At 37.8% G+C, this 24,233-nt stretch overlaps 4 protein-coding genes and 1 long non-coding RNA gene across 6 annotated transcripts; 2 read left to right on the top strand and 3 right to left on the bottom strand.

Annotated features, from left to right (window-relative positions):
* Nucleotides 1-984: 984 nt before the first annotated feature.
* On the top strand, nt 985-3,244 carry LOC125777902 (uncharacterized). Its single transcript, XR_007422454.1, has 3 exons — nt 985-1,071; nt 1,189-1,281; nt 3,108-3,244. It is a non-coding gene; the product is annotated as an uncharacterized LOC125777902 (long non-coding RNA).
* On the bottom strand, nt 2,956-3,783 carry LOC105223834 (uncharacterized). Its single transcript, XM_011201695.4, has 2 exons — nt 3,412-3,783; nt 2,956-3,337 (listed from the first exon to the last, which is right to left on the bottom strand). Exons 1-2 carry the CDS (start codon nt 3,579-3,581, stop codon nt 3,097-3,099), a joined length of 411 nt encoding a protein of 136 aa, XP_011199997.1. The 5' UTR covers nt 3,582-3,783; the 3' UTR covers nt 2,956-3,096.
* Nucleotides 3,784-7,517: 3,734 nt separating this feature from the next.
* LOC105223836 (uncharacterized) lies at nt 7,518-10,446 on the bottom strand. The gene is made up of 2 exons (XM_019989422.3): nt 10,055-10,446; nt 7,518-9,427 (listed from the first exon to the last, which is right to left on the bottom strand). The coding sequence occupies exons 1-2, from the start codon at nt 10,260-10,262 to the stop codon at nt 7,935-7,937; spliced, it is 1,701 nt and encodes a 566-aa protein (XP_019844981.3). The 5' UTR covers nt 10,263-10,446; the 3' UTR covers nt 7,518-7,934.
* On the top strand, nt 10,438-23,193 carry LOC105223865 (hepatic leukemia factor). 2 transcript variants are annotated; one of them, XM_049453890.1, is made up of 2 exons: nt 10,438-10,820; nt 22,357-23,193. In XM_049453890.1, exon 2 carries the CDS (start codon nt 22,377-22,379, stop codon nt 23,115-23,117), a length of 741 nt encoding a protein of 246 aa, XP_049309847.1. In that variant the 5' UTR covers nt 10,438-10,820; nt 22,357-22,376; the 3' UTR covers nt 23,118-23,193. The 2 variants fall into 2 exon arrangements, with proteins under 2 accessions (XP_049309847.1, XP_011200045.3); XM_011201743.4 differs by lacking the exon at nt 10,438-10,820 and adding an exon at nt 19,979-20,310.
* LOC105223837 (uncharacterized) lies at nt 12,598-15,550 on the bottom strand. The gene is made up of 2 exons (XM_011201697.4): nt 13,456-15,550; nt 12,598-13,394 (listed from the first exon to the last, which is right to left on the bottom strand). Exons 1-2 carry the CDS (start codon nt 13,661-13,663, stop codon nt 12,703-12,705), a joined length of 900 nt encoding a protein of 299 aa, XP_011199999.2. The 5' UTR covers nt 13,664-15,550; the 3' UTR covers nt 12,598-12,702.
* Nucleotides 23,194-24,233: the final 1,040 nt, after the last annotated feature.

Raw genomic sequence — 24,233 nt, 5'->3', positions numbered from 1 at the left:
TAAGTTTGAGAGAGTGAGATTATAGAAACGTACTTCAGTCAGGATTTTTAAATAGAACTCTACGAAATTATGTTTTTTTTTTAATTGAATTCGTCATTGCAGTTCCACTGTAAAGGTTATCTTCGAACCGGATTTTGATATTTACGGAAGATATATGCACAAGCATTTGCAATGGCTCAAGGTGATGAAGTGCATGAAATAATGATGCGTAAGGTTATCATTTCGATTGATAGCGTTAATGTCGCCATATTTTGATAATTAAATATTTTATTTAGTATTACATTGAAGTTGTAATAAGGTCCCGCTTAATTGAAGTGATTATAAATTTTCACAGTTTTTTGTATCAGCAGTTCGGCAAACAAAACTGTCTACGATATGAAGTAATATATAATTCGGTATAATAATAATTATTTTTTTCTCAACGTTAGTAAAGTCACAAGGTAACATCGCTGTAAGCTGGTAAAGTCACAAGGTAACATCGCTGTAAGCTGGCTGCCAGCTGCTTTATAAAAGAAACGCGGTTACCGTGCCTAGCCAGTGCTTATGTGACACTCGCGCCACGATGTGCTGTGATCTGAAAGTCGCACGGTGACATCACTGTAAGCTGGCTGCCAGCTAGCTTTATAAATGACAGGTGGTCACCGTGCCTAGCCAGCGCTTAGGTGACACTCGCGCCGCGATGTGCTGTGATCTGAAAGTCGCACGGTGACATCACTGTAAACAGGCTCCCAGCTGGCTGGCTGTAAAGTCACAATGTAACATCACTGTAAGCTGGCTGCCAGCTGCCTGGCTGTAAAATCACAAGGTAACATCACTGTAAGCTGGCTGCCAGCTGCTTTATAAAAGAAAGGCGGTCACCGTGCCTAGCCAGTGCTTAGGTGACACTCGCGCCGTGATGTGCTGTGATCTGAAAGTCGCACGGTGACATCACTGTAAACAGGTTGCTAGCTGGCTGGCTGTAAAGTCACAAGGTAACATCACTGTTGTAAAGTCACAAGGTAACATCACTGTAAGCTGGCTGCCACCTGTTTTATAAAAGAAAGGCGGTCACCGTGCCTAGCCAGTGCTTAGGTGACACTCGCGCCGCAATGTGCTGCGATGTGAAAGTCGCACGGTGACATCACTGTAAACTGGCTGTCAGCTAGCTTTATAAAAGAAAGGCAGGCACCGTGCCTAGCCAGTGCTTAGGTGACACTCGCGCCGTGATGTGCTGTGATCTGAAAGTCGCACGGTGACATCACTGTAAACTGGCTGTCAGCTGGCTGGCTGTAAAGTCACAAGGTAACATCACTGTAAGCTGGCTGCCAGCTGCTTTATAAAAGAAAGGCGGTCACCGTGCCTAGCCAGTGCTTAGGTGACACTCACGCCGCGATGTGTCGTGATGTGAAAGTCATAAGGTAACATCACTGTAAGCTAGCTGTAAGCCGGCTGCCAGCTGACTCTATAAAAAAAGGCAGGCATCAAGTTTATATCCTTCGATCCCAGAATGAATTTGTTTTGTCGGATCGACGACGGCTTCCCAAGGGATTTTTGATGAAATTTTAAGTTTCCACACACTCATAAACATTTAAACCTTTTCAGCGACTTTAATCGTTTAAGGACATTAATGCATAATATATGTGTATATAAGTATGGGTACTAAGAGATAATTGTTGAGAAACAGCTCACCTGTCGGTTTAACTATATTTACATGAATGCATTGTAATTACCCAAAAATAATTATTTGTATAGTTAACAGGGTTAAGTGTCAAAAGGATGGGCCAAAGACGACACCGGCCAGCTATTAAGTATATTTACATGCGCCGTTGTTGTAATAAATCGTCAACCAGCAAATATTGTTAAATGTTGGCTTTCCAAATGTAAGTCAGCCATTGACAATGATGCGAGCTATAGATAATGGACTTCGGACTGTCTCTTTGAGTACAAACCCCTTACATTAGACTGCAGACAAAAACAGCGTCACATGTCCGCCTACAACTATAATACATATAGATAAATATATATGTACGTATAAACAAATATACACATGGATATTTCGGAATACCTTAGAAGGGTATCATCACCATTATACAAATATATATAATATATGTATGAAAAGCTGAAATACGCACGTTAAGAAATCTGAAAGGGTCGAAACTCTACATAAAGCCAAAAGCAAACAATTTAAGTAACGATGAAGGCAATTATTTGTTATTGCATTAGCGACAATTACCGAATGTTATTAGTTCACAAAAAGAAACCCCCTATTATATATTTGAGTACAGTGCAGAATAAAGAACGTAAGAAGTAGCTGTCACCCTCCTTTCTTCTACTTGCGTAGAGCCTCAATATATGGGTACTCACCGTTTGCGGTTAGGTCCATTATAGCTCTATAGACTCCGAAGCACCATCCCAAATTCTGGAAAGTATTGTAGAATGTCTCTGATTTGACAATCTTAGCGGGTATACACAGAACCCGGTACCATCCACTAGCAGTGCCGATTGCTAGTGATAATTGAAGTACATGCAACTCTCTAGGCCACCACTAAGCAGTCCACCTCGCGAACGCACCACCTTAAGTTTGTCAATGAAAAATCTGCATTTCCGGCCATCCTGGTACATCTGGTGACCCTAGACGGGTGATTAAGTTGAGTCTAAAATGCGTCTTTTATTCTTATAAATATTTTCTATTTCCAGATAGCCGAGTTCTTCTTTTTATAGTAGGGGAAGCATAGAGAGCAGGAGTGCGGAACTTTAATCCGCTAAACCTAATGTACTCCCAACTCAAGACTTATGGGTACTCGTAAGTTAGCTGTTGTCTAGAAGGCTAGGGGTCTAACTAGTTATCTTTATTACAAATTTTCGACAAAACTACGAATTTGTCGAAGTCTTCTGAACTACATTCTAAAGATAACGCTTTAACCATAAATTATGTCATTCTGAACTCGATGCATCAAAGTAAAAACAAAATATCTGTAAATATTGTTAGGAAACCTTTGGTTTTTAATTATTATTTAATGCAAAATTTTATGATTTTCTTTCTAAAGTGGTACTCTCTTAAACACACACTCTTCCTCACCCTCTCTCTTTCTTTCGTATTATATTTATCTAAATCTTTTACATTGTAGACGGAATGCGTGAACTACACGATGAACTCAAGCTCGTGGTGCTGATTTTCTGCAACTCACAAAGCCGATCCCATGCGATATTGAACTGCCGTGGCGTACGCGCCAGTGCCAGACGTGCAAATGGTCCCAATGTTCTATAGCCATTGTTTATGTAACGTACGAATCCGCTGGAGGAAAGCTCTTTTAGTGCCATTTTCACTTGTGCCTCGACATCACCGCAAGCATAACCCCTGAAGGCAATAAAATCATAGATTATTTGCACTGTAGTGGCATTTTTTCGAGTTTTATGATAGTAACAACTTACTCTTTCTCAAGCATGTCGATAATATGACACTCTTTTAGGCCGCGCAGAAATTTCGGATGATCCTGAAATAGACGTATCGTGTCGAAGACGAAGAGCGGCACGTGCAGATGATAAATATTACGACGCAGACATGATGTTGACGGTTCACAATCGCGAATGTTGCCACGCATTTTCGTACTCTATTTGAATTGCACACTTTTTCGCAAAATATAATGGTAAATTTGGAAAAAATATATATGTTTGTGTATGTATAATTATATTAATGGCAATAAGTTTAACAAATATATTATAATTGTGTGTAATTGTTGCTGTTCAAGCTAATAAATTTTAAAGTTTTGTATGACAAATTTGAATAAAAAATGTATTCAAAAATTGAAAACTAAATGATAACCGCCTAAAAGCATTGAATTTTATTCAGAATACCCAGACGAGTACTTTAGAAGTTTTTAACCATTATTTTTGTACGCTCATAGTATAATGCCCAGCGATTAATATAAGCTAATAGCTACCATAACATGAAACTGAACGAGTTAGATAGGGTGTTTTATTAAGAACGGTTTGGTATATCAATTAAATGCTTTATTCCTGTGAAAGTACATTCGATGCCATTATGTATGGAATAAGAGTATATTTTGCATGACCACCACGGGCACGCTTGCAGAAGTCCAGACGCTGAACCCAATTTTCGACGGTTTTGAAGCACAAGTCGGCCGATACTGCTGAAATTTCACGGTCGATATTCGTATGAAGGTCAACAATCGTCGATGATTTTTTGGCATAGACCATACACTTGACCTAGCTCTACAGGAAATAGTCTAACGGCGTCAAAATGCACGACCGAAGCGGCCAATTGACCGGACACTTTGTAAGATAACACGTTCACCAAACTTGGTTTTCAATAAATCGATTATAAAATTCGCTGTGTGGCTTTTGGCGCCGTCCGGTTAGAATTGGCCAATATATTTCATCCAATTCGGGCCAAAAATATTCGGTTATCATATCATATAACGTGCCGGCCTTGATCATCAGTACGGCCCAATGACGCCGCCGACCCATAACCCGCACCAAACCATAATTTTTTCGTGATGCAACGGTGACTCATGGAGTACATGTGATTTTCACAAGCTTCTGTTGAGGCAAACTAATCATAGAGATGGTAAAGACTATAAGATATCTGTATAAGACCATCCCAAGCAAGGCTGGTATTGGATATGGAATTCTTCAAACCTTCTGCCCTTGGATTCGGTACTAAATTTTTCGTAAATTGGTAATAAAATTTTCGTATCTCGATTTTTATGCACATTACAGTAGTCTTATATATTCGGCTGCACCTGAAATTATCTCCACTTACTTCTGTTCTATTTTCTTGGTCTTGTGCAGCCAATTTTATTCATAATTACTTATGGAAAAATACGCGTTTTAGCAAATATCTGCACCTTACCGATTTCCGAAAGCACATGTTACCAATTTATTTACGCGCTAATGTCATCTAATTAGAGGTGTCATTAACAACCTGCCAGCAAATTAACCCCGACAAGCCAATAACACATTATTCCACATTTTTTTATGTTTACTTTTACATATTTACGTATCCATAACATATTGGTTCACTTGTTTTACATTCAATAACAATTATATTCATTGGATTTATTACCTTCACATTTGTAATTGTTGGTTTGCTTTATTTCGGTATATCATATAATTTTCCTTATTCTTTGTTATTTGAAGGTACGGCCCATCACATTATCGTCTACTGTATTTTTTTTTTCATATACTAATAATTATTTTGAAGCGAACATAAGAATAGTAAGGCTGATACTCGTATGTATATGTATACGTAATAGTATAAAGTGTTCTTGCAGAATTCACTACAGAAATAAAATTATTAAAATACAAACACTATGTGAACCATTGGTTTTAAGACGACGCATATTGACTTTTTTCGGAACAACAACTAAGAGGGGGTCCTCAGAGAGTTCATCACCTCTCATCTTAGTATATAGTCAAAAGCTTCGATTGTGATTTACAATATCTTCCGACAAGGAAGAAACCGCTAAAAACACTATAAAAAACTTCTAACGCTCTCAATTGTCTCTAAAAGTCACTACCTCAACTATATGGGTTAAAACGACCGCGAGAAATAACGGAATTTGTCGAAAGACAAACTTCGAACAACAATTTGTGAAAAGCCTTATTTTCAAATTCGTTTTTTAGGGCAAAAGCTAATCACAAAAATCTAAAAGCAACTCGGAACCAACAACAAAGTAGTTGAATCTATCATTATATGACAACAATACGGGGAATTTCGAGTTCACGACCCTGACAAAGTACATAAATAGCTATGAATTGTATACGTATGTAGGTTGATCTAACCGCTGAAAGTATTTAAACATACAATTCTACTTGGTTCTACGTCACATTTTTTGATGTTTAATCAAAGGGTCCATTAGGTATATGCAAAAATCCCATGAGCTGGAATAATCGAAAGATTGAAGATGTAAGTTTTCTAATCTAACACATACACATGTAGAAAAAAATAATTTTCTGAAAATGCAATTTTCAATGTAATTTTTACATGTATTTGCGGTTACATCAAACCTCAAATTCTTATCACTACTGGAGAGAAATCTCGTGACCCTATAAACACAACTTTCGCATTAAGGCATTTCGTAGTGTGATTTTCCGATAGACATATTTGTAAACAAGCTACGTAAATACACGTATTAAGGATGAAGAAAAGGCGCGGAACATTTTAAATATATACGCATTTATATAAGAGTGTGTCAGATTCTACATGATCCATTAAAAAAAATTTTAAGTACATATTTATATTTAATGAAGAAACTGGTGATTTTTTAATTTTCTGGAAAAATATATTGATGCCTTGTGGTTTTATAGTACTTTTTATAGATTTATTGTTTATGTTTTGAAAATCTTAGTTTAGAGCAATTGAAAATTGCAACTGGAATTTCGAAAAAGAAAAAACAACCTTTTTAAAAATAAACAAATAAGTTAGCTTTGGCTGCAGTGAAGCTATAGTACCCTATAAAGGGTCCAGATAACCTTATAGTAAATATTAACATTAGATTAATATGCTGGAAATGTTCTACAGATCATTCTGAAAAACTTTGCCTAAGAAACTACGGGTCTAAAACTGATTTCCTAAAAGAACACGTCACTGAACACTCGGAAATCCTCACACACTTTGACTTCATATAACTTGGATCATGGAGTCGCCAAACCGAACTCTGGCGGCTCCTTCTTTGACCATATACAGGCGAGGAAGTTGTGGGTGGGAATAAGCTGTTGAAGGAGAGGGGCAGTGAGCTTCTTTACGAATGGGTCACAGATAGGGGGGAAAACTAGTGAAGGGATTTACTGTCGGAAACTCTCTATCAACTCTAGCTTCAGACTTCCTGACTATTGCAGTGTTTTCCAAGCCGAGGTTACAGCCATTAAGGTAGCAGTAGATTTACTGCTTCTTCAGAGAAGTGACTATCCACTCAGATAGCACAGCGGCGATACTAGCCTTGAACTCATTTATAGTGCGTTCATAGTTGGCCGAGGAATGTCTAACCACGCTATCAATAGCATCGAGTGTCTTGGTGATGAGACGGTTACGGGTGTCGGGCACTAACGGAATCGTAGGAAATTGTAAAGCTGATGAACCAGCAAGAAAATACACCCTAGAACCGCTGTCGGTAGAATGGGAATGGGTCGGCGCTTTCGTATCCGATTGCGTTCTATTAGTATATGGTTGGGCTTCGCGGCTGCTTGGCTAGCGCCGAGCCACCATCAGTACATGCGCTGTCCTAAAAACTGTTTGTCTCCAACTCGTTCGAGGAGATCTAGTGATCTATTTGCCCTTAACAAAGCTAGGCTCTCTCTGGTTGTGAGGCTTTTAACAGGCCGTTGTCCTATTGGCGTTCACGCAGTAAAGCTGGGAATCCTACCAGACGCCATTTGCAGAAGCTGTATGAAGAAAATGAGGTGCAAACATCTAAAAATTTTCGCTAAAAACCGCGTTTTGGAGGTTAAGACTTGCACACTTGGCAGCGCATACCTTCAGATATCCCACCAGGGAGTGAAAATTAAAAGAAACACCATGACTGTTTTTTTTTCTTTATTTGCTCTAATTTTTTGGTAAATTACAGTATTTGGTCGGGGCTCCAATATTTATCCAATCTTGCCGCGCTATAAAAAGTGTAAAATCATATTTTGTATTCCTTTGTCGTAAGTTTAAAGTTCAATAGTAAGGTTTGAGGTTATGTAAGCGCATTTTTTCATCATTTGTCTCGAATCGTTATATTTTAAAGCTTATTTTTGTAACAAATTTATTGATAAACTAATCATTTTAACATTTTTCACAAATAAATAATTTTTATTTGCACAATATATTTTATCACAAAAAATATTATTACATAGCTCAATATTGTTCGGAATTATAATATTTATTTCATATTTCAATTTTGTTTTTAAACATTACAATCATTAGATATTAACAATTTATATTTTAATACATATTAATCTAGTGTATTATAATCATCGTCATACATATACCAATTCTCAATGGGTTGTTCAGTTTCCTCACTACTCTTCGATTCGTTCGATTCTGTTACAAAATTTACTCTTTCTTCACTACTATTCGATTCGTTCGATACACCTATGGGTGTTTCAGTTTCCTCACTACTCTTTGATTCGTTCGATTCCGTTACAACTGCTTCTGATACAATTAAGGGTGACTGAGTTTCCTCACTACTCTTCGATTCATTCGAATCAGTTGCATCACCAATTACTATAAACTTTTGATATTCTGTACGACATCTATCGAGATTCTCTCTGAGAAGATCTAAATCGTTAAGGTTAGTCTGAAAAGCCTTCATAACACATAGAGATTTTTGTTGCATTTTCATTTTTTCATCTGTTGCCATTGCATAGTTATATTTGTCGCCATTTTCCAATTGTTCAACTGTTTCGCTTGAATCTACAGGATTCATTGTTGTTGGCACAAATATAGCATCATAATTATTATTGTCGGCCTCTTCACTGCTCTCTGTGGTTTCTTCGCTTACTGTATTTTCTTCGGAAGATGTTATTATATCGTCCAACTCAGTATATATATCTATGTATCGATTATTATTCTCTTCACTTCCTTTTCGAACATGCTCCTGACTTCCTTGAGAATTATACGTCTGTTCATCCCAACTATTGTAATCCGTTGGTGCTTCAGTTGTATGTAGTCTCCGATAATTAGCATTGAACCAGGATTCAAAACTTTCTTCCGGTTTCTCTGTTTCGTTTTCCTGTTCGCTGTTGTCTGTGTCTTCGTCGTATGTCGGTGTCTTTACAATCGGTCCGAAATGTAGACGCAGCCAAGTATTAATATCTTCAATTTCCTCTGTGGCATCTCGTTCGGTCGAATGTTCTGCGCTGTCAACTTGTGCTTCGGTTACTTGCTCCTCCGAACTATTATTTTCGTTCGTATATGCTGTTGAGAAAAAGCTGGCATAATCATCCGATTTCTCATCACTGCCATCTTGTATGCGCTCAGTTGATGTTGACTCTTCATTGCCTTCGCTAATCACTTCGTTTTTTAATAATACCATGAAGTCTCTTAATAATGCTTCGAAGGCAGGATCCAGCTTCAAATTTATATTAACATTTATATCCTTTTGCTGATTTGCGTTTTGCATTAGCAAACTTTCGAGCATATTCTTAATATTAGTGTCGACTTTATTCACCGAACTCTTTATCTCATTGGTATCCTCGGTAATTGAACGCAGCTTCTCTTGCAGCAAGCGCTCCGCTTCCATTAGATCACGTGAGTTCGTAGGGTTATTTCTGGCTGCTCCATAAGTAGCAGGCGCTACTGCTAAGCTTTTGATAAGTGCTGAAAGTAGCTCCTCGCTTTCGTTGTTCGTTTGCTGTGGAGCCAATGGCCAGCGCGTGTACGATGGCCTAGGTGACCTTAGAAGATTGCGGTTGCCATATGAATGAGTGGCGTAGTTGTCCCGTGCTGTAAAAGCAGTGTAAAATTAGTGAGTTTTTGTGTGCATTAAGGGTTGGAGCAGTCTAGGTTTCTCAAAAAAAGGATTTTTTTAAATTCAAAGTACACTTTATGATCCTAAAACCATTATTCATTTGGTAAAATATTGAAAAAAAAAAATTTCCATGACCAAACCGCTGTAGTGTCGAAGGTCAGTCACGAAAAACATTAAACGCTTTTTTCTCGAAACTGCAATTTTTAGCACTTGGAGACCACGTATCCACTTGAAATTTTAATTGTTAATAATATTACCTAGTAACCTGCAAACCCTTTTTTCCTTTATTATTTCAGTTTTTTACTCTGAACAGCGACAACATGACGAGCTGAATCGATTTAACCGGGTCCGTCTGTATATGTACGAGTATAGGCGAGTAGTTGCTTAATTTTTGAGATATCGCTCACAAAAGATGATTTCTTCCCAAGAAATGCTACTCATTTGTCGAATCCGTCGTTATTGGATCATTACAGAATATAGCTGCCATACAACGTCACCGTTCGAAATTAATCTAGATTCACTTTTCCTTATTTTATTATCAAAGTAAGACCTTTTTGAGCTCTCTAAGCTGATCTAACCCTTTAATGCAATCGTACACCTACCTTTCTGCTCAATTTCCGATATCTTTTGAAAATCCAAATAGCTTGGCGGCGCCGCATAATCCTGCACACCACAGATACGTACCGTACGTATTGGCGTCATAGGATCGCCAGTCATTACATTGTGATCCCTACATTTGAATCCCTCCAGACTAAGCGCACTACTTGTGGCCACACTTAATAATGCAATTAAGGCTATCTTTAATGCCATTTCGTTTCGTTGATTTGGTGCGTTAACTAGCACAATTATTTATTTATAAAATGTGTGTATTAATACGCGTCCTATGCAAACAAAATTGATATTTGAAAACAGAAATTGCAACAATTTTAAGTTAGATACTTTCACGAGCAGTGATCGCAAGAGACTGTGTGCAAAGTAACTACGTCTGCCGGTTTCCTTAAGTCGAGCTGAAGTGATATGCGCCACTGATTCCAAGTTCAATCGTTGATAACACGCACGCACACAAGCGCAGTTTTGCATACTTACAGTAGAATACATATACATACAAGCTTAAATTAAAAATTGTTTTATTTATTAAAATATTTATCAACTTTTTCAACGAAAATAAATGAAACTTTGCTTGTGTTGGCTGTATATGTGCCGACAAATCAAAACAGCTGAACTCGTATTTAAGTAGTTCCGATTTATACATGTTTTGCCGCCTTCAAAATCATTTTTTGTACTTCCACTGCAGGAATTTTAGAAACTCGTAGGAGAAAAAAAATCAAAAATTCCTGCCCACAAGCATATAAGCCGCAAATCTTAAAGGTATGTACCCACAACGCTCTTCTTTCCCGATTCAACATCAGCTTATTGGCACATCTACCTATAACCTACGTATATGAATGTTTTATTGATCTTATCAGTAGTCTTATTTTATATATTCGTTTATAAATGTCAAATAAACAATTCATTGGAAATTGGCATTAATCAAAAGTTGGGGGGAATTTCGTTTTTGTCAGCATAAACTGTCATTTGCAAAATGTCCGTGAGTCCCTTGTGCTTTATAAAAAGATTTGTGGTTAATTTATTGCGACAGCCAAGTAATCGCATTTTACATACATATGTATGAGTATGTACATAGGTGAGAAGTATGGCTGATGCAAAACCGTTGACCAGAGATCTTGTGCTCGAGTTTTTATAATCTTAAAACCTGTTGCTACAGAGTATAATAGTCTTGTTCGCCTAACAGTTGTATGTATCACTCAAAAGTAATCGAGATACAAGATATAGATAGACGTAGATATAGATAGACGAGAAAAGTTGAAACCCTGGTGACTGTCTGTCTGTCCGTCCGTACAAGCTGTAGCTTCAGTAAAAATTGAGATATCTTGATGAAACTTGAATGAAGGAATCAGTATAACATTCCTTAGTAAAAAAACGAGTTCGTATCTGGCTGTAATCGGACCACTGCCACGCCCACAAAACGCCATTAATCTAAAACCTAAAAAGTGGCATTACTAAGCACTTCTTTACGATATAGAACTGTAATCTGCACAGACGTTTTCGGTAGCAAGAGGCACCTGTAATGTGACAGGGCTTTAATGAAGCCAGAGCCTTAAAAAAAAGTTTAAAGTCCTAAAAAAATGTTTTCATATAATACGTACACATCGATAAACGATGCAAGGCTAGTGGCATCACCAAAAATTTATATTTACTGATCTATTTGAGAAAATATAAGGTCTAGTAAAAGGAGATCCATTATTGTCTCATTGGATTAAGAGAAGTGAGGCTTTTTATGTCAAATATTAGTTATTTGTTCGTTAACTTGTTGCTATTTTGAAGGCAGTTTCATAATCGCATCCTTCAGGAAATCATCCCTATTAGCTAAAAACTCGGACGTCTGATTTCAAGAAGCTTTTCTTGAAACGATTTTCTTCACCAGCAAAGTCCTTTGCCATAGACAAGAACGGGTCTAGTCAGCTGGCAAGTATGAAGTATAATGTGGTTGCATAAAAACCTCCCAACAAAGCTCACGGAGCTTCTGGCGGGGCAAGATCGATGTTCTCTGCTTCCTTCAAACGTTCCAGTTATGGACAGGAAGGTCCGAATTAAGAGTTTAGCCAAGTTTAGAAGCAGCTCATATTAGATGATGTCCTATCAATCTCACCAAACAGATACCAAAACCTTACTGGCCGTAAATCTTGGCTTGACCACCGTTTGCGGCATCTCACCGTGATTCGACCGCAACCGTTCTCGCTTGAGCTTATCGTAATTGATCCACTTTTAGCAGCAGTGAACACCACCTTCAAAAATGGATCGATCTGAATGTGATTCAGCAGCAATTCGCCGATGGAAATTCGGTTCATGAGGTATTTTTTACGTTACCTCATGTGCCATATATCGATCCGGCCTTATTTAAATGATTCCATACATTTTACTGTACAATATTTTTTCTCACGGAATCAAAAATTTCCTGACAGACATTCAGACTCAACGATTTTCATTATTTTATCAATATTTTCAACAATTGGCTTTCTAACCATTTCTTCTATTCAAAAAACTTAAAAGAGTAACGAAAAAAATTAATACCTTTTTTAAATGTATGTATATTGAAATGTAGTTATGTATTTCTAGAAAATTCCTCAACAATAATTTTTACATACGCTAGTTATATTATAGTATATCACAGTTGAAATAAATATTAGCGTTACTGCTGTGCAATTGATGTGTTCTCTTCCGAACTCTCATTACTTGTCGAGTAAAAGCTCTCGTCAGAATAATCTTCGGTAGCCGTGGGCGACGTTGTCGTCGTTGTAACTGGTCCGAAATGCAAACGAATCCAACTATTATAATCCTCCGTAGTCTCCTCAGTATTTTCATGTTCTTCGTTATCATTTTCATTGGAATTACTTTCTTTAGACACTGCTGTGGGGTTTGCTGTGTGAACATCAACAAGTTGTTCTGTAGTCTTATCTACTGTAACTACTTCAAGGAACTTTTTTAGTAAAGCTTCAAAGGAGGGTTCTAAATGGACGTTGACATCAATGTCTCTCTGCGCTTTCGTATTCATCAAAGCATCGAGTATATTCTTCACAGACACGGCGGCTGCATCGAACAAGCGCTTCGTCTGTGAAGCGTCCTCAGCAATTGAACTCAATTTTTGTTCCACGACTTGATACTTTTCTTCGAAATTACTTGAGTTGAGATCTGTGTCACGGCTTGAAGTATGTTTTAGTGCTTCATAGAATCGCGTCAATATTGGCACCGCTTGGAAAATTACCGGAGACAGTTGCTGCAGTTCATTCGAGGTTAACTGAGGTGGAGCAGAAGCTGAAGACAACGATGGATTGACCGAATTTAAACTATTTAAAAAGCCGTCCAGGGTCACCAAAGGATATGCTAGAAATAACAATTCACAGTAAGCAATATATTTTTCGAAAAAATATCAATGTGTTTGTACCTGTTTTCTCAAATTCTGTAGAAATTTGATAGTTAACATAGCTTGGCGACGCCTCATAATCCTGCACACCACAGATACGTACCGTACGTATTGGCGTCACAGGATTGCCAGTCAATATAACATGTTCGCTACATTTGTAACCCTCAAGACTCAGCGCACTAATTGTTGCTGCACTTAATAATGCAATGAAGAAGATTTCAGTTTTCATTGTGGTAATCCGGCAGTAAAGTGATGATATTACAGAAATTTAAAAATTATTATTATTTTAATAAATTTGTAACTATTTCAGGTTAATATACTTCTATTTAACAGTTGCCACAACAGACTGTATTTAAAGCAAGCCCGGCAGCCAGTTTTTCTTAGCTGGAGCTCAATATGTGTCTCTAATTCCAGGTATAACCAATGAAAACATTTCCCTAAAATTTTGTGCTTTCCAGGTATGTACTATAACACTTATGTGTTTATATAGGGTGATCCAAAGAATCATATCATAATCATAATACACATATTTATATTTTTCTGTAATGATGTCTGTCTAACAAGCTGTCAAAGTAAAACATGTTTTTTGAAACTTATGTACAATACAGTTTGGTAAATAACCTTCCAGAGACTTATTCTTCTTCTTTATTAGCGTAGACACCGCTTACTCTGTTATAGTCGAGTTTACAACAGTCAGACGTTCTTCCTTTTCGCTGTTTGGCGCCAATTGGAAATTGCAACCTATTCTTTCCAACGGACTGGAGGTCTTCCTCTTCTTCTGCCACCTCCGATGGGGACTGCGTCGCACTCTACAATCGTGATGAGACTTTCTTAACTTTATTACCAGAAAAATTTCTATCTAGTACGGGTTTCATAAACCAAGTCATCGGTCTATTCCGATAAGCAGCCATGACCAAAAAGGATGTAAAATCAGATGAACGATCTTTAAAAGACGCTATCGTATTGACCTTTTTATAATTCTTTCTCATCTAACACCAAAATCTATAAAACTAACTTTTCTCTTTTAATGAATTTATTAAAAACATAGTTTATAAACGAGCACCCTTTATAACATATTTTTAAGTCATAACGCTTTCGTAGTATAAAAAATTAGTTGTAATATGCTCATTCAATATAAATATTATGCTATTATTAGTATTATGTAAATATTTCAAAGATCTTATCAATCGATTTTCTAAGTTTTTCAGTTAAATATTAACGCTCTCATTGGCAGTCGTGCACATTTCAGTAAATGATCTATTCGAAGAATTTCGTAAGCATACTTGAAGAACAACATATTCTTCTTCTTTACTGGCGTAGACACCGGTTATGACGGAGTTATCAACAGCGCCCCGGCCTTTTTTGCTACTTGGCCCCAACTCGTGATACCAATTGCAGGCAGGTCCTTCTCCACTCGATCTCTCCAACGGAATGGTGGTCTTCCTCTTCCGCTGCTTCCACCGACGTGTACTGAATCGAAAAGCTTCAAAACTGGAGTGTTCTCTTCCATCCGGGCAACATGACCCAGCCAGCGCATCCGCTGTGTCTTGATTCGCTAAACTTTGTCAATGTCGCCGTATATCGACTGCGGTATTCACCGTTGTTAATAAATAAAGGACCATAAATCTTCCGCAGAGCCTTGTACACTCCTAAGTACGGCTCATCAGAAATGATGCTGTCCATGCCTACACACCATATCTGCTATATGGGATATAATGAGGGACTTATAGAGTTTGGACTTTGTTCGTCAAGAGACTACTTTAGTTCTCAATTGCCTACTCAGTCCAAAGTAGCAGCAGTCTGCGTTGGATTTCGAGGCTGACGTTGTTGTTCGTATTAATGCTGATTCCAAGATAGACGAAATTATCTACGACTTCCAAGTTATGATTGTCAACAGTGACGTGGGAGCCAAGTCGCCAATGCAATGACTGGGTGTTTGATGGAAGGAGATATTTCAAAACAAAAACAAAGTATTCCAATGTGTGGCTAAACTGCAGAACGTAGAGACTTACAAAGTTCATACATAACTCCAGGAGCCATGAGGGTTCATGTCGAATTTTTCATAAATTTAGTTATTGTTATAAGTATGTATATGTAGTAAGAAAGTTGAACGGCAACCTAACTAAAACTCGATTATAAAATTTAATGGTCTTTTAGAACATAAACGTGAGATTGCAACGGCATCCATAGAAACGAAGCTTTGGAAAAATTTACAACGATTGTAGTATCGCAATCGGACAGACCCTTGGCTTTACATACTATATAATACGAAATTCCAACAAACAGAAACTTATATATTATATTATTATTATTATTGAAAGTCAGAAACACTTGGAGTTTTCAGCACTTTTGATATAAAAACCAAAAATGGTTTTGATTGGTGTCAGAAGACTCCCGAAAAGTAATGACTGAAATGTATTATGAAAGTCATAAACAATCGCTTAGAGGTTGCAAAACCGCAGTACAGAAATCATAAGCTCAATGTAAAAAATTTCACAATTCGTATCAATCAAAGATTGTTTTGAAATCGAATTATTTAATCTGTTTATTGCATTTATTTTAGTGCGTCTAATAATTTAATCTCAGCAATTTGTTTACTCGCTTGCATTTGCACATAAATTTCTACATACTTATGTATATAACCTCATGTATCGGGTGTTTTTTACAGATACAGAACATGTTTTTTATGTGAAACACTCGTCTACATAGGCTCTGCCTCATGAATATCGACTAATCGGTAGTATACCATCAGTCATGGTTAAGTGGCCTATCGGTTTCTAGTTAAGATATGGTCTTCAAAACTACGAAAAGCAAATCACTTCATGTGCCATTTAATAAACTATGAACCAATGAAGCTATCGAAGTGCCAGCTACACCAGCAATAACTTTTTCTGAAAGCAAGGGTACCGATAAAGACATTCGCAGCGGGAATATATGTAGAAGCGCTGCTCATTTATATTGCCGCTGCTTCCTAAAATAAATGCCAGACCTATACCTCATCGCTTGAAATAGTTATTTGACGGCAAAAATATACCCTAAAATTCGGTTTGTCGCATAAAATTTTTGTTTAGAAATAAATTTCGACGATTACTAAACAGTATACGATATAATTGTTTGAATGTCATCACTAAACACGAGCATAAACGTCAAGCAAATGTGTTTGTTTTGACAGCTATCGCTCAAGGCAAGTCTACAACTCTTAAAAAGAACCCTATACATATATACATATATGTTATAATTTATTAGAATCCCCTTGAATATTTGTTTGTGAATTTTAGGGTCAAACTATTTCATAGATAATTCCATTAAACGTTGAAATAATCACGTTGCACGCAACTAAGTACCAAGTATATACATGTGTATGTATATATATACTTTTTTCGAATGACTAATAAAAGGGTTAAAAGCAAAACTTTTGTGACAACTAATAAATTTACTTATAATATTATTTAATATTGCGCTGTAAATGGTTTGAATCGAACAACAAGCTCACAGGACGATGCGTGCAACATGTCAGTCTAGATTTGCCGATTCACCATGAGTTGTCACTTGAGCTTCACTTGCCGATCCATGATAGCAATGACACTATTACAGGTGACAAATTCTCAGGAAGAGATAATTGCTTAAGTAATATGTTAATTTTTATAAACTTTTCTACAGGTGTCACTGATGTTACTTGGAAACGTTTCGAATTGACTAGGCGGTCTTAAAAACGAGTTAATATATACTTAGAATAGTATTGTAATGGATACTGATTTTTCAATTATTAGTTATAACATATGCTACTCGGTTTTCGTTGTTGTGGAAACAGGAACCAATCCCCCAATAAGAATCAGTGCCGTTAACATAGACTCGATTGTCTGAGGAAATACAACTCGGTATTTAGGGATTCTTCCTGTAAAGATAGAAGATGAAAACCGGACCGCTTACTGGACTGTCTGAGGAACTGAAATGCAACTCGGTATTTAGAAATTCTTTCTGTAAAGAAGTCAGAGCCAGTACCTCGCTTAGTCATATACTCTTGTTGAAATTTATCAATAGAACATTCTTTGGCATATAATTTTTGAAGATTAGCTCATTCAAATGTTGGCCGCGACTAAGTCTCAAACGGTCTATACGTAAGTCCAATTTTAGATGACTCGTTCGAGCACTTCGAATGTCAACTGGCGAATGACAAACGTGATGTTTTGCTCGAAGGCCTGAATTGAAGTGGGATAGTCCGCATAGACTTTGACTTTACATATCCCCACAGGAAAAAGTCTATCTGGTGATCAATTGACCGGTCCAAAACGTGAAATTATCTGCTCACTGAAGTGTTGTCACAATAAATCCATGGATTGATGCGATCTGTGGGAAGTGGCGCCGTCTTGTCGCCGAGATCACGTGCTTCAATTCCAATCATCAAATAGTCGGTTATATCAGGGCGAGAACGGTCGCCATTGATGGTTATATTCTCAGTACTAAGTTTACCACGATGTTTGTAACATCCAGAAGGAAAAATCGGAAACACTACAAAAATAAGCATAAGCAAAATCCTTTCGGATATACTGTGACTGTCCTGTGAACCAAATCACAGTCACAAAATGTCATCGATTTGCCGTTACCTACGCTGATGGCTATCTCTGGATGCCATTCTCCGCACCACGGTAATATATTTATAGTTCTTGCATTATATACAGAAGTATTCCCGTACATAAAAAAACCAAACTTCGTTTTGATTGGCCACATCGGTAGAGATTTATATAAGTTTACGCTTATGTATGTAAACCTCCCTCTGAATTCTTAATAGCATGTTATAACAATCATTTAATGTGTATGAGTGCGCAAGCCAGTTGGAAAACTTTGCTGCATTTGTGCATTTCTAACGAGATTAGTCATTTAACTTGCTGAACCAAGGTGGCAGTAGGCAATTTTAAACAACCCCCTGGATATGGGTGGACAATACAATGCCGTTTCAAAATTACCTAATATACTACAAAGAAGATATAATATATAGTGTGTAACAGAAAAGTCAAAACATTCTGCTCTATAGCAAAGCCATATATGCCGCGACTATTTTTTAGGCATTCCTTCACATTAGACGCGCATATGGCAACTAACATGGGCGTACCACGGTGAGAGAGGGGTACAAGACAGTTGCGGTTGTTAACGATCTAACTCTTCATAGCTCTTTTCCAGATGAGGGATAACTCATTCGGTTCGAATATTTTTACGATAAAATCTGTGATCTATTAAAAACATACATATGTTTCAACAATATAATAAATAATAGCTGAAACACCCAATTGTTCATCTTCGCAGCCCCTCGTCCCATTTGACAAACAGTTTAATTTCACAACATCTCTAGAGCGAATTTTTCACCTACAAAATCACTCAGCAAAGACAGTAACAGGTAGTAATCAGTCGGTGACAGGTCCGTATCATAAGATGGATGCTTCATAAACTTCCAATCGAATACCCGGAGCTGCTGGCGATTCTCTATCGAGGTGTGCGACATAAAGTTGCCTTGATGGAACTGAATTTAACGCCAATTGGCCAAAGCTGGCCGATTCTGATTGCGGTTTGTTGCTTCAGAAGGTTGATTTGTTGACAGTACAGTTCCGAATCAAGAGTTTGGTCGCAGAGGATCAGATCATACTACATAACACCCTGTAAAATACACCCAATACAGAGCAAAACATTCCTGACCGTCAATTCTGGCTTGGCTGCCATTTTTGCCGGCGCACCGCGATTCAGCCATAACCATTTTCGCTTGAAGTTCTCGTGTATTTTTTAATCCAGCAACCATCGGTTTCAGAAATGCAGATGGAAACTCGGTTCTTGAGGTTTTGGTTTTTGCTGGTTTGGCGTCCATATATTGAGCTTCTTTTTGCGCAAACTTATTTAAAGGATTCCGAACAGTTTCACGTACAAAACATTTAGCTCTTGGGGCATAGTAACAGTGCTTATTTGTTTTGAATGATTTTACCGATATTTTCGAAAACTGGCCGTCCAGAGCGTGATGCATCTTTGTTGACATTAAAATGACCGCAACCGAGTCAAGAAACTAACCCCCATTAAGAAATTTTCGTGTACGACCATGCCTAATACTGTAAGCCTGTGTGTCGTTGAAACGATCGAAGTTTCGTGGGTGTATAAATGGACGTATAACCAATTATATATATAAAGTCCTTATAACCGTGCAACCAAATAAGTGTTATTCAGCATGAAAAGTGTCATGCATTCGACGAGTAATTACCGTCAACATTGCGTGATTGGTTGAATCAGAACTCCGAAAACCAAACCACATTGAAACAAACCAGTGTAAATACATAAGTACGTATGTAAGAATAACGGCACTATGGAGCATAAAACGTGAATGTGAAGATAAATTTTAGCTGAGCACCACCCCCTCAATGAGAGCGATTTATAGCTAGCTCATTCAAATAAATCCACATATGTATGTATATACTACATACTACATACATATATACATACACATAGTATGTGTAATATAGGTGAAAATCGCTTCACAGGACACTTTGTTTGTATGTATGTATGTACTGCTGGTGAGCTAGCAATAGAATTCTGGTAAAAATATCGCTGCTGCTTGTGATAATTACTCAGTCGTCGCTGGGTTGGTAAATATTGCAAGTTAATTGCAACTAACGGTTTTTGTTTAGTAGCAAAACTTCAACAGGACGAGCAGGACTCGGAAACGAAAGAAAACTGCTAGTAGCGACTGAAAAAATTTATAAATAAAAGTTACAAGCTGATCGTTGAGCATGTGCAACACTTCGCTGCAACATAACGGCTTTAATAATACGGTTGATCCTTTATCGTTTTCAACGCTTCATCTTCTACGCACGTGTAACCGGTTAATGCTACCAAATACAGGTGAAAATTCGGAAAAATATTTGAATTTGATGTTTTTGTGTTAATTTTCGAAGAAGAATAAGTGACAGTCGAAGAAAAATATTTGAAAGTCGAAGAGTTGTCTCGAAATTTAACCAGAACCAGTAATCGATTTTTCTTCAATGAAACTTTAATCAAACTCAATGCAAAAAAACGATAACCGATTTTGTAAAAAACTAACAGTTAAACAATCAACTGCACCTTTGGATCCAACTGTGGGTACAGTGCATGTTTTAAAAATATTACTGAAAAGTGTCCTAGTATTATTTGTAATAAATTCAAGTGGTTTCTGCGATATTTTCTTGTCTTAAAATTAGGTCAGTGCTTACCGGAAAATCGGCTAACGATACTTTCAAATATCAAACCTAAATAACCGGGTGCCGAACCCCTGTCGTTCTTCCTGTTTGGCGCCAATTGGAGATTCCAAGCGTAGTCAGGTTCTCTCTATCTGGTCTTTCCAACGGAATGAAGGTCTACCTTTTCCTCTGCTTTCACCGGCGGGTACTGAATACTATTAGAGCTGGAGTATTTTGGCCCATTCGGACAACATGACCTAGCCAGCGTAGCCGCTGTCTCTTAATTCGCTGAACTATGTCAATATCTTCGTATATCTCGTACAGCTCATCGTTCTATCGAATGCGATATTCCCCGTAGCCAATGCGCAAAGAACCATAAATCTTCCGCGTAACCTTTCTCTCGTAAGCTCGTAACGCCGACTCATCAGATGATGACATTTTCCATGCCTCTGCACCATATAGCAGGACGGGAATAATGAGTAACTTATCGAGTATGGTCTTTGTTCGTCGAGAGGGGACTTTACTTTTAAAATTTATACTCAGTCCGAAGTAAAACCTGTTGGTAAGAGTTATTCTGCGTTGGATTTCGAGGCTGACGTCGTTGGTGTTAATACTGGTTCCAAGATGGACGAAATTATCTACGACTTCGAAGTTATAACTGTCAACAGTGACGTGAGAGCCAAGTCGCGAGTACGACGACATAAAAGATGTGCTTAACCATAAATTAAGCCGACATCGCCGTAAAAAAACTGTTTTTATGGAAGTGTGTCCATCCAATTGTCCGCGAAAAAATAGTCTATAAAATTCGTGTACCTCTTTTTTCTGCCGTTCAACAACAAGGTCTATCATAACGTAAAAGCATACTTAGGGACAGTCAAGCAGGTGTGCCTATAAGGTCAAATCGCTACGGGTGCAGGAGGGTAGGAGCGGCTGAACAGTCTATCGGAACGTAACAAAGTGCATCTTATCTGGGTGCCCGTTCACAAAGATATAGTCGGGAATGAACTGGCTGATAAGCTCACGCACTGCACAGTATTCATCATCGCCGGGAGCTGCTCCCCAAGGAAAAAGGAGTAGGAAGGCAACATTGGCAACAACTCCAAGGCATGCGTCATGTCAAGTTGCTAATGGGTAGTTACAACCTCAGGAGGTTTAAATATGTAATCAAGCTCCAAGGGACAAACTCGGGCTACTTATCCCATTCTACAATGGCCAGTCAAGCTCGAGAAGCACTTATATTACATAGGCCTAACTTCTTGTGCACATTGTTGGTTCTGCGACAGGAAGCCTGAAATACCTGAACACTTACTAGTTGACTGCACAGTAGTCTGCAGACGCAGGATAAATTCCCGTGAATCCATGTTTCAAAATAGGAATCACATCTCCTCAATAGCACCTAGCAATACATTAGAACTTATCAATATACTTGGGTTAAGTGGGTCGTTGTAACTTAGGAGAGGCTACAATAGACCTTAGGTCGCGGTGCAATCCTCACCTATTTATCTTATTTTATTGTCCATGATATCCATTTATTTATCCATACCGATCTCCATTTTTGAGCTTTTCAATTTTTGAGAAACTCACTTGACTTTGTGTCAACCAGTTGTATCTGACAACCTAAGTGTATCCAAGAAGCAAGCATCTTGAAGTCAAATAAAGGATCTATAATGACACTTCTAATTTGTTCCATGCAAAAAATTTTTCGAGTAAATTTACATTTTTCATTTAATAGATGCGCAAAGTTACTACAACATGACGAAGAATATTGGCGAAGTCAACGTAGAGGAAGCTATTTCTTCCTCCATGCCACCCAAATCACCGTTATTGGATATTATTGAACCGTTATCGATGGCAGACTCTACAGACTCTCTTGATGTTGAGACCCACATAGATAACCGAAAATACGACGACAACGAACAAAGTAGAAAAATACAGGCTTCTTCTTTAACGGCCACAATCGACCACGAAATATCTACTATACCTACAACAACAACACAAGCACTCTGCAGCAACCCCAACATGTCGTTACCATTGCCAACACTTGGCCTCTTACCAATTGCCGGCGGAGCCTTGACAGCAAATAAACCGACTTTACCCGCCTTCGAATATATTTCTCCCACAAATCATACCCTCAGCATCGGCGACTTTCCCTTAATGGAGCTGAATAGAGTCGGTGTATTTCCTGCGTTTCTGCATCGACGTTCACGCGGCGAAAAGCGTCCCATACCGGACGAGCAAAAAGATGAGAAATACTATGAACGACGTAAACGAAACAATGAAGCAGCCAAAAAATCACGTGATGCCCGAAAAATACGCGAAGATCGTATTGCATTCAGAGCCGCCCTGCTCGAGCAAGAGAACTCGATTTTGCGTGCGCAGGTTATGGCCCTACGCGATGAATTGCAAACTATGCGACGGCTCGTTGGTTCGAGTTCAACGACTGCAACAGCCGCTGTTTTAGGCGCTGGCGGCAGAGGTCTGATAGCGTTGTAAACGTTTAAGGAAGACCTCGTCCTCTGCAATGTAAATACAATATTGTAAAATTAAATTAAAATGTTATTGTTAAAAGAAAAAAATAATTTTGTTTGTTAATGGTGTTTGTCATAGGAGTATCACGAACCTGAAACGTAAATTATTAGCTGATTGAGATGATGCAGTTGTCATCGATATAGTTTCCCGACTAGCGTGGTTAAGTAGGAGTTTAGTCTATTATAACATCCAGAATGAAGTTGCACAAAGATCATTCTTCAGTTTGACGACGTTACTCTAGCTCTTTTTTTACAGTAGGTAGCGATATGAATTCATGGACGTCACTAATGGGTATGAAGTCGATGATGGAGCTAATGTCTCCACCACGAATGACGTTCAGTACCAAGCAGAATTTGGGATCGTTCGAAGTCGAGTCAGTTAAGTATTTGATTTCGAAAACATGTTGCGGGAAAGATATCTTAATGTTTTAAGAATTTCGGCTACAAGTAGGCGGCTATTAGTATGATTTCCGCGAAAACCTCCTAGCGGAAACTACATGTTTACATTGCTGAGGTCATTGCATTGCAAAAATACTATACCGAAATATACAAGGGCGCGAGAGCACCTATTGGAGAATCTAGGATACACATATGAATGGCTGATTCGGTCAATTTATTGTAAATGACTATTCTGCATGGCTATTGTGAATCGGCGCTCCTTCTACATACATTTTTAACAAAAAAAAATGTAACAAATCTTTATAATTAAAATAGAAATTATAAAATCTATTTAAAATTTACCTTCCTCATACAATTTAACGTCAAAATTTGTCTTTATGTTAAATTACAGCTAAAACAGGGTTGCAATTATATTTTGCGTAATACCATGTTCAGACCGACACTTAATCACACGATTTCGGCTGTTGAATAGATTATCCCACTAATCTTAAACATTTATCAAGATTTGGCCATACAAAAATGACAGTTCCAAATCACTTCATTGAAGTTATTTGAAACTGATCCACGCAAAATCTCTCTGTGCGACTCTGATTTTGCGCAATCTACTTGTCAGCATTGGAAATCTGTTACATTATCACAGCTGATTTAGACACTACAAAGGGGAAAAAAAGTAAGCAAACAA

The sequence above is a fragment of the Bactrocera dorsalis genome, chromosome 3, assembly GCF_023373825.1.
Source record: "Bactrocera dorsalis isolate Fly_Bdor chromosome 3, ASM2337382v1, whole genome shotgun sequence".
In the NCBI taxonomy this organism is placed as follows: domain Eukaryota; kingdom Metazoa; phylum Arthropoda; class Insecta; order Diptera; family Tephritidae; genus Bactrocera; species Bactrocera dorsalis.
This window is presented reverse-complemented; position numbering and strand designations above follow the sequence as displayed.

Excerpts from the sequence above, each read along its gene's own strand:
- LOC105223865 (XM_011201743.4), top strand. The coding sequence starts at position 20,199 with ATGTGCAACACTTCGCTGCAACATAACGGCTTTAATAATACGGTTGAT. Across the intron at positions 20,311-22,356 it reads GTTAATGCTACCAAATACAG|ATGCGCAAAGTTACTACAAC; the intron begins GTGAAAATTCGG and ends TTCATTTAATAG.
- LOC105223837 (XM_011201697.4), bottom strand. The coding sequence starts at position 13,663 with ATGAAAACTGAAATCTTCTTCATTGCATTATTAAGTGCAGCAACAATT. Across the intron at positions 13,395-13,455 it reads TACAGAATTTGAGAAAACAG|CATATCCTTTGGTGACCCTG; the intron begins GTACAAACACAT and ends TGTTATTTCTAG.
- LOC105223834 (XM_011201695.4), bottom strand. The coding sequence starts at position 3,581 with ATGCGTGGCAACATTCGCGATTGTGAACCGTCAACATCATGTCTGCGT. Across the intron at positions 3,338-3,411 it reads ATCGACATGCTTGAGAAAGA|GGGTTATGCTTGCGGTGATG; the intron begins GTAAGTTGTTAC and ends TATTGCCTTCAG.
- LOC105223836 (XM_019989422.3), bottom strand. The coding sequence starts at position 10,262 with ATGGCATTAAAGATAGCCTTAATTGCATTATTAAGTGTGGCCACAAGT. Across the intron at positions 9,428-10,054 it reads ATCGGAAATTGAGCAGAAAG|CACGGGACAACTACGCCACT; the intron begins GTAGGTGTACGA and ends CTGCTTTTACAG.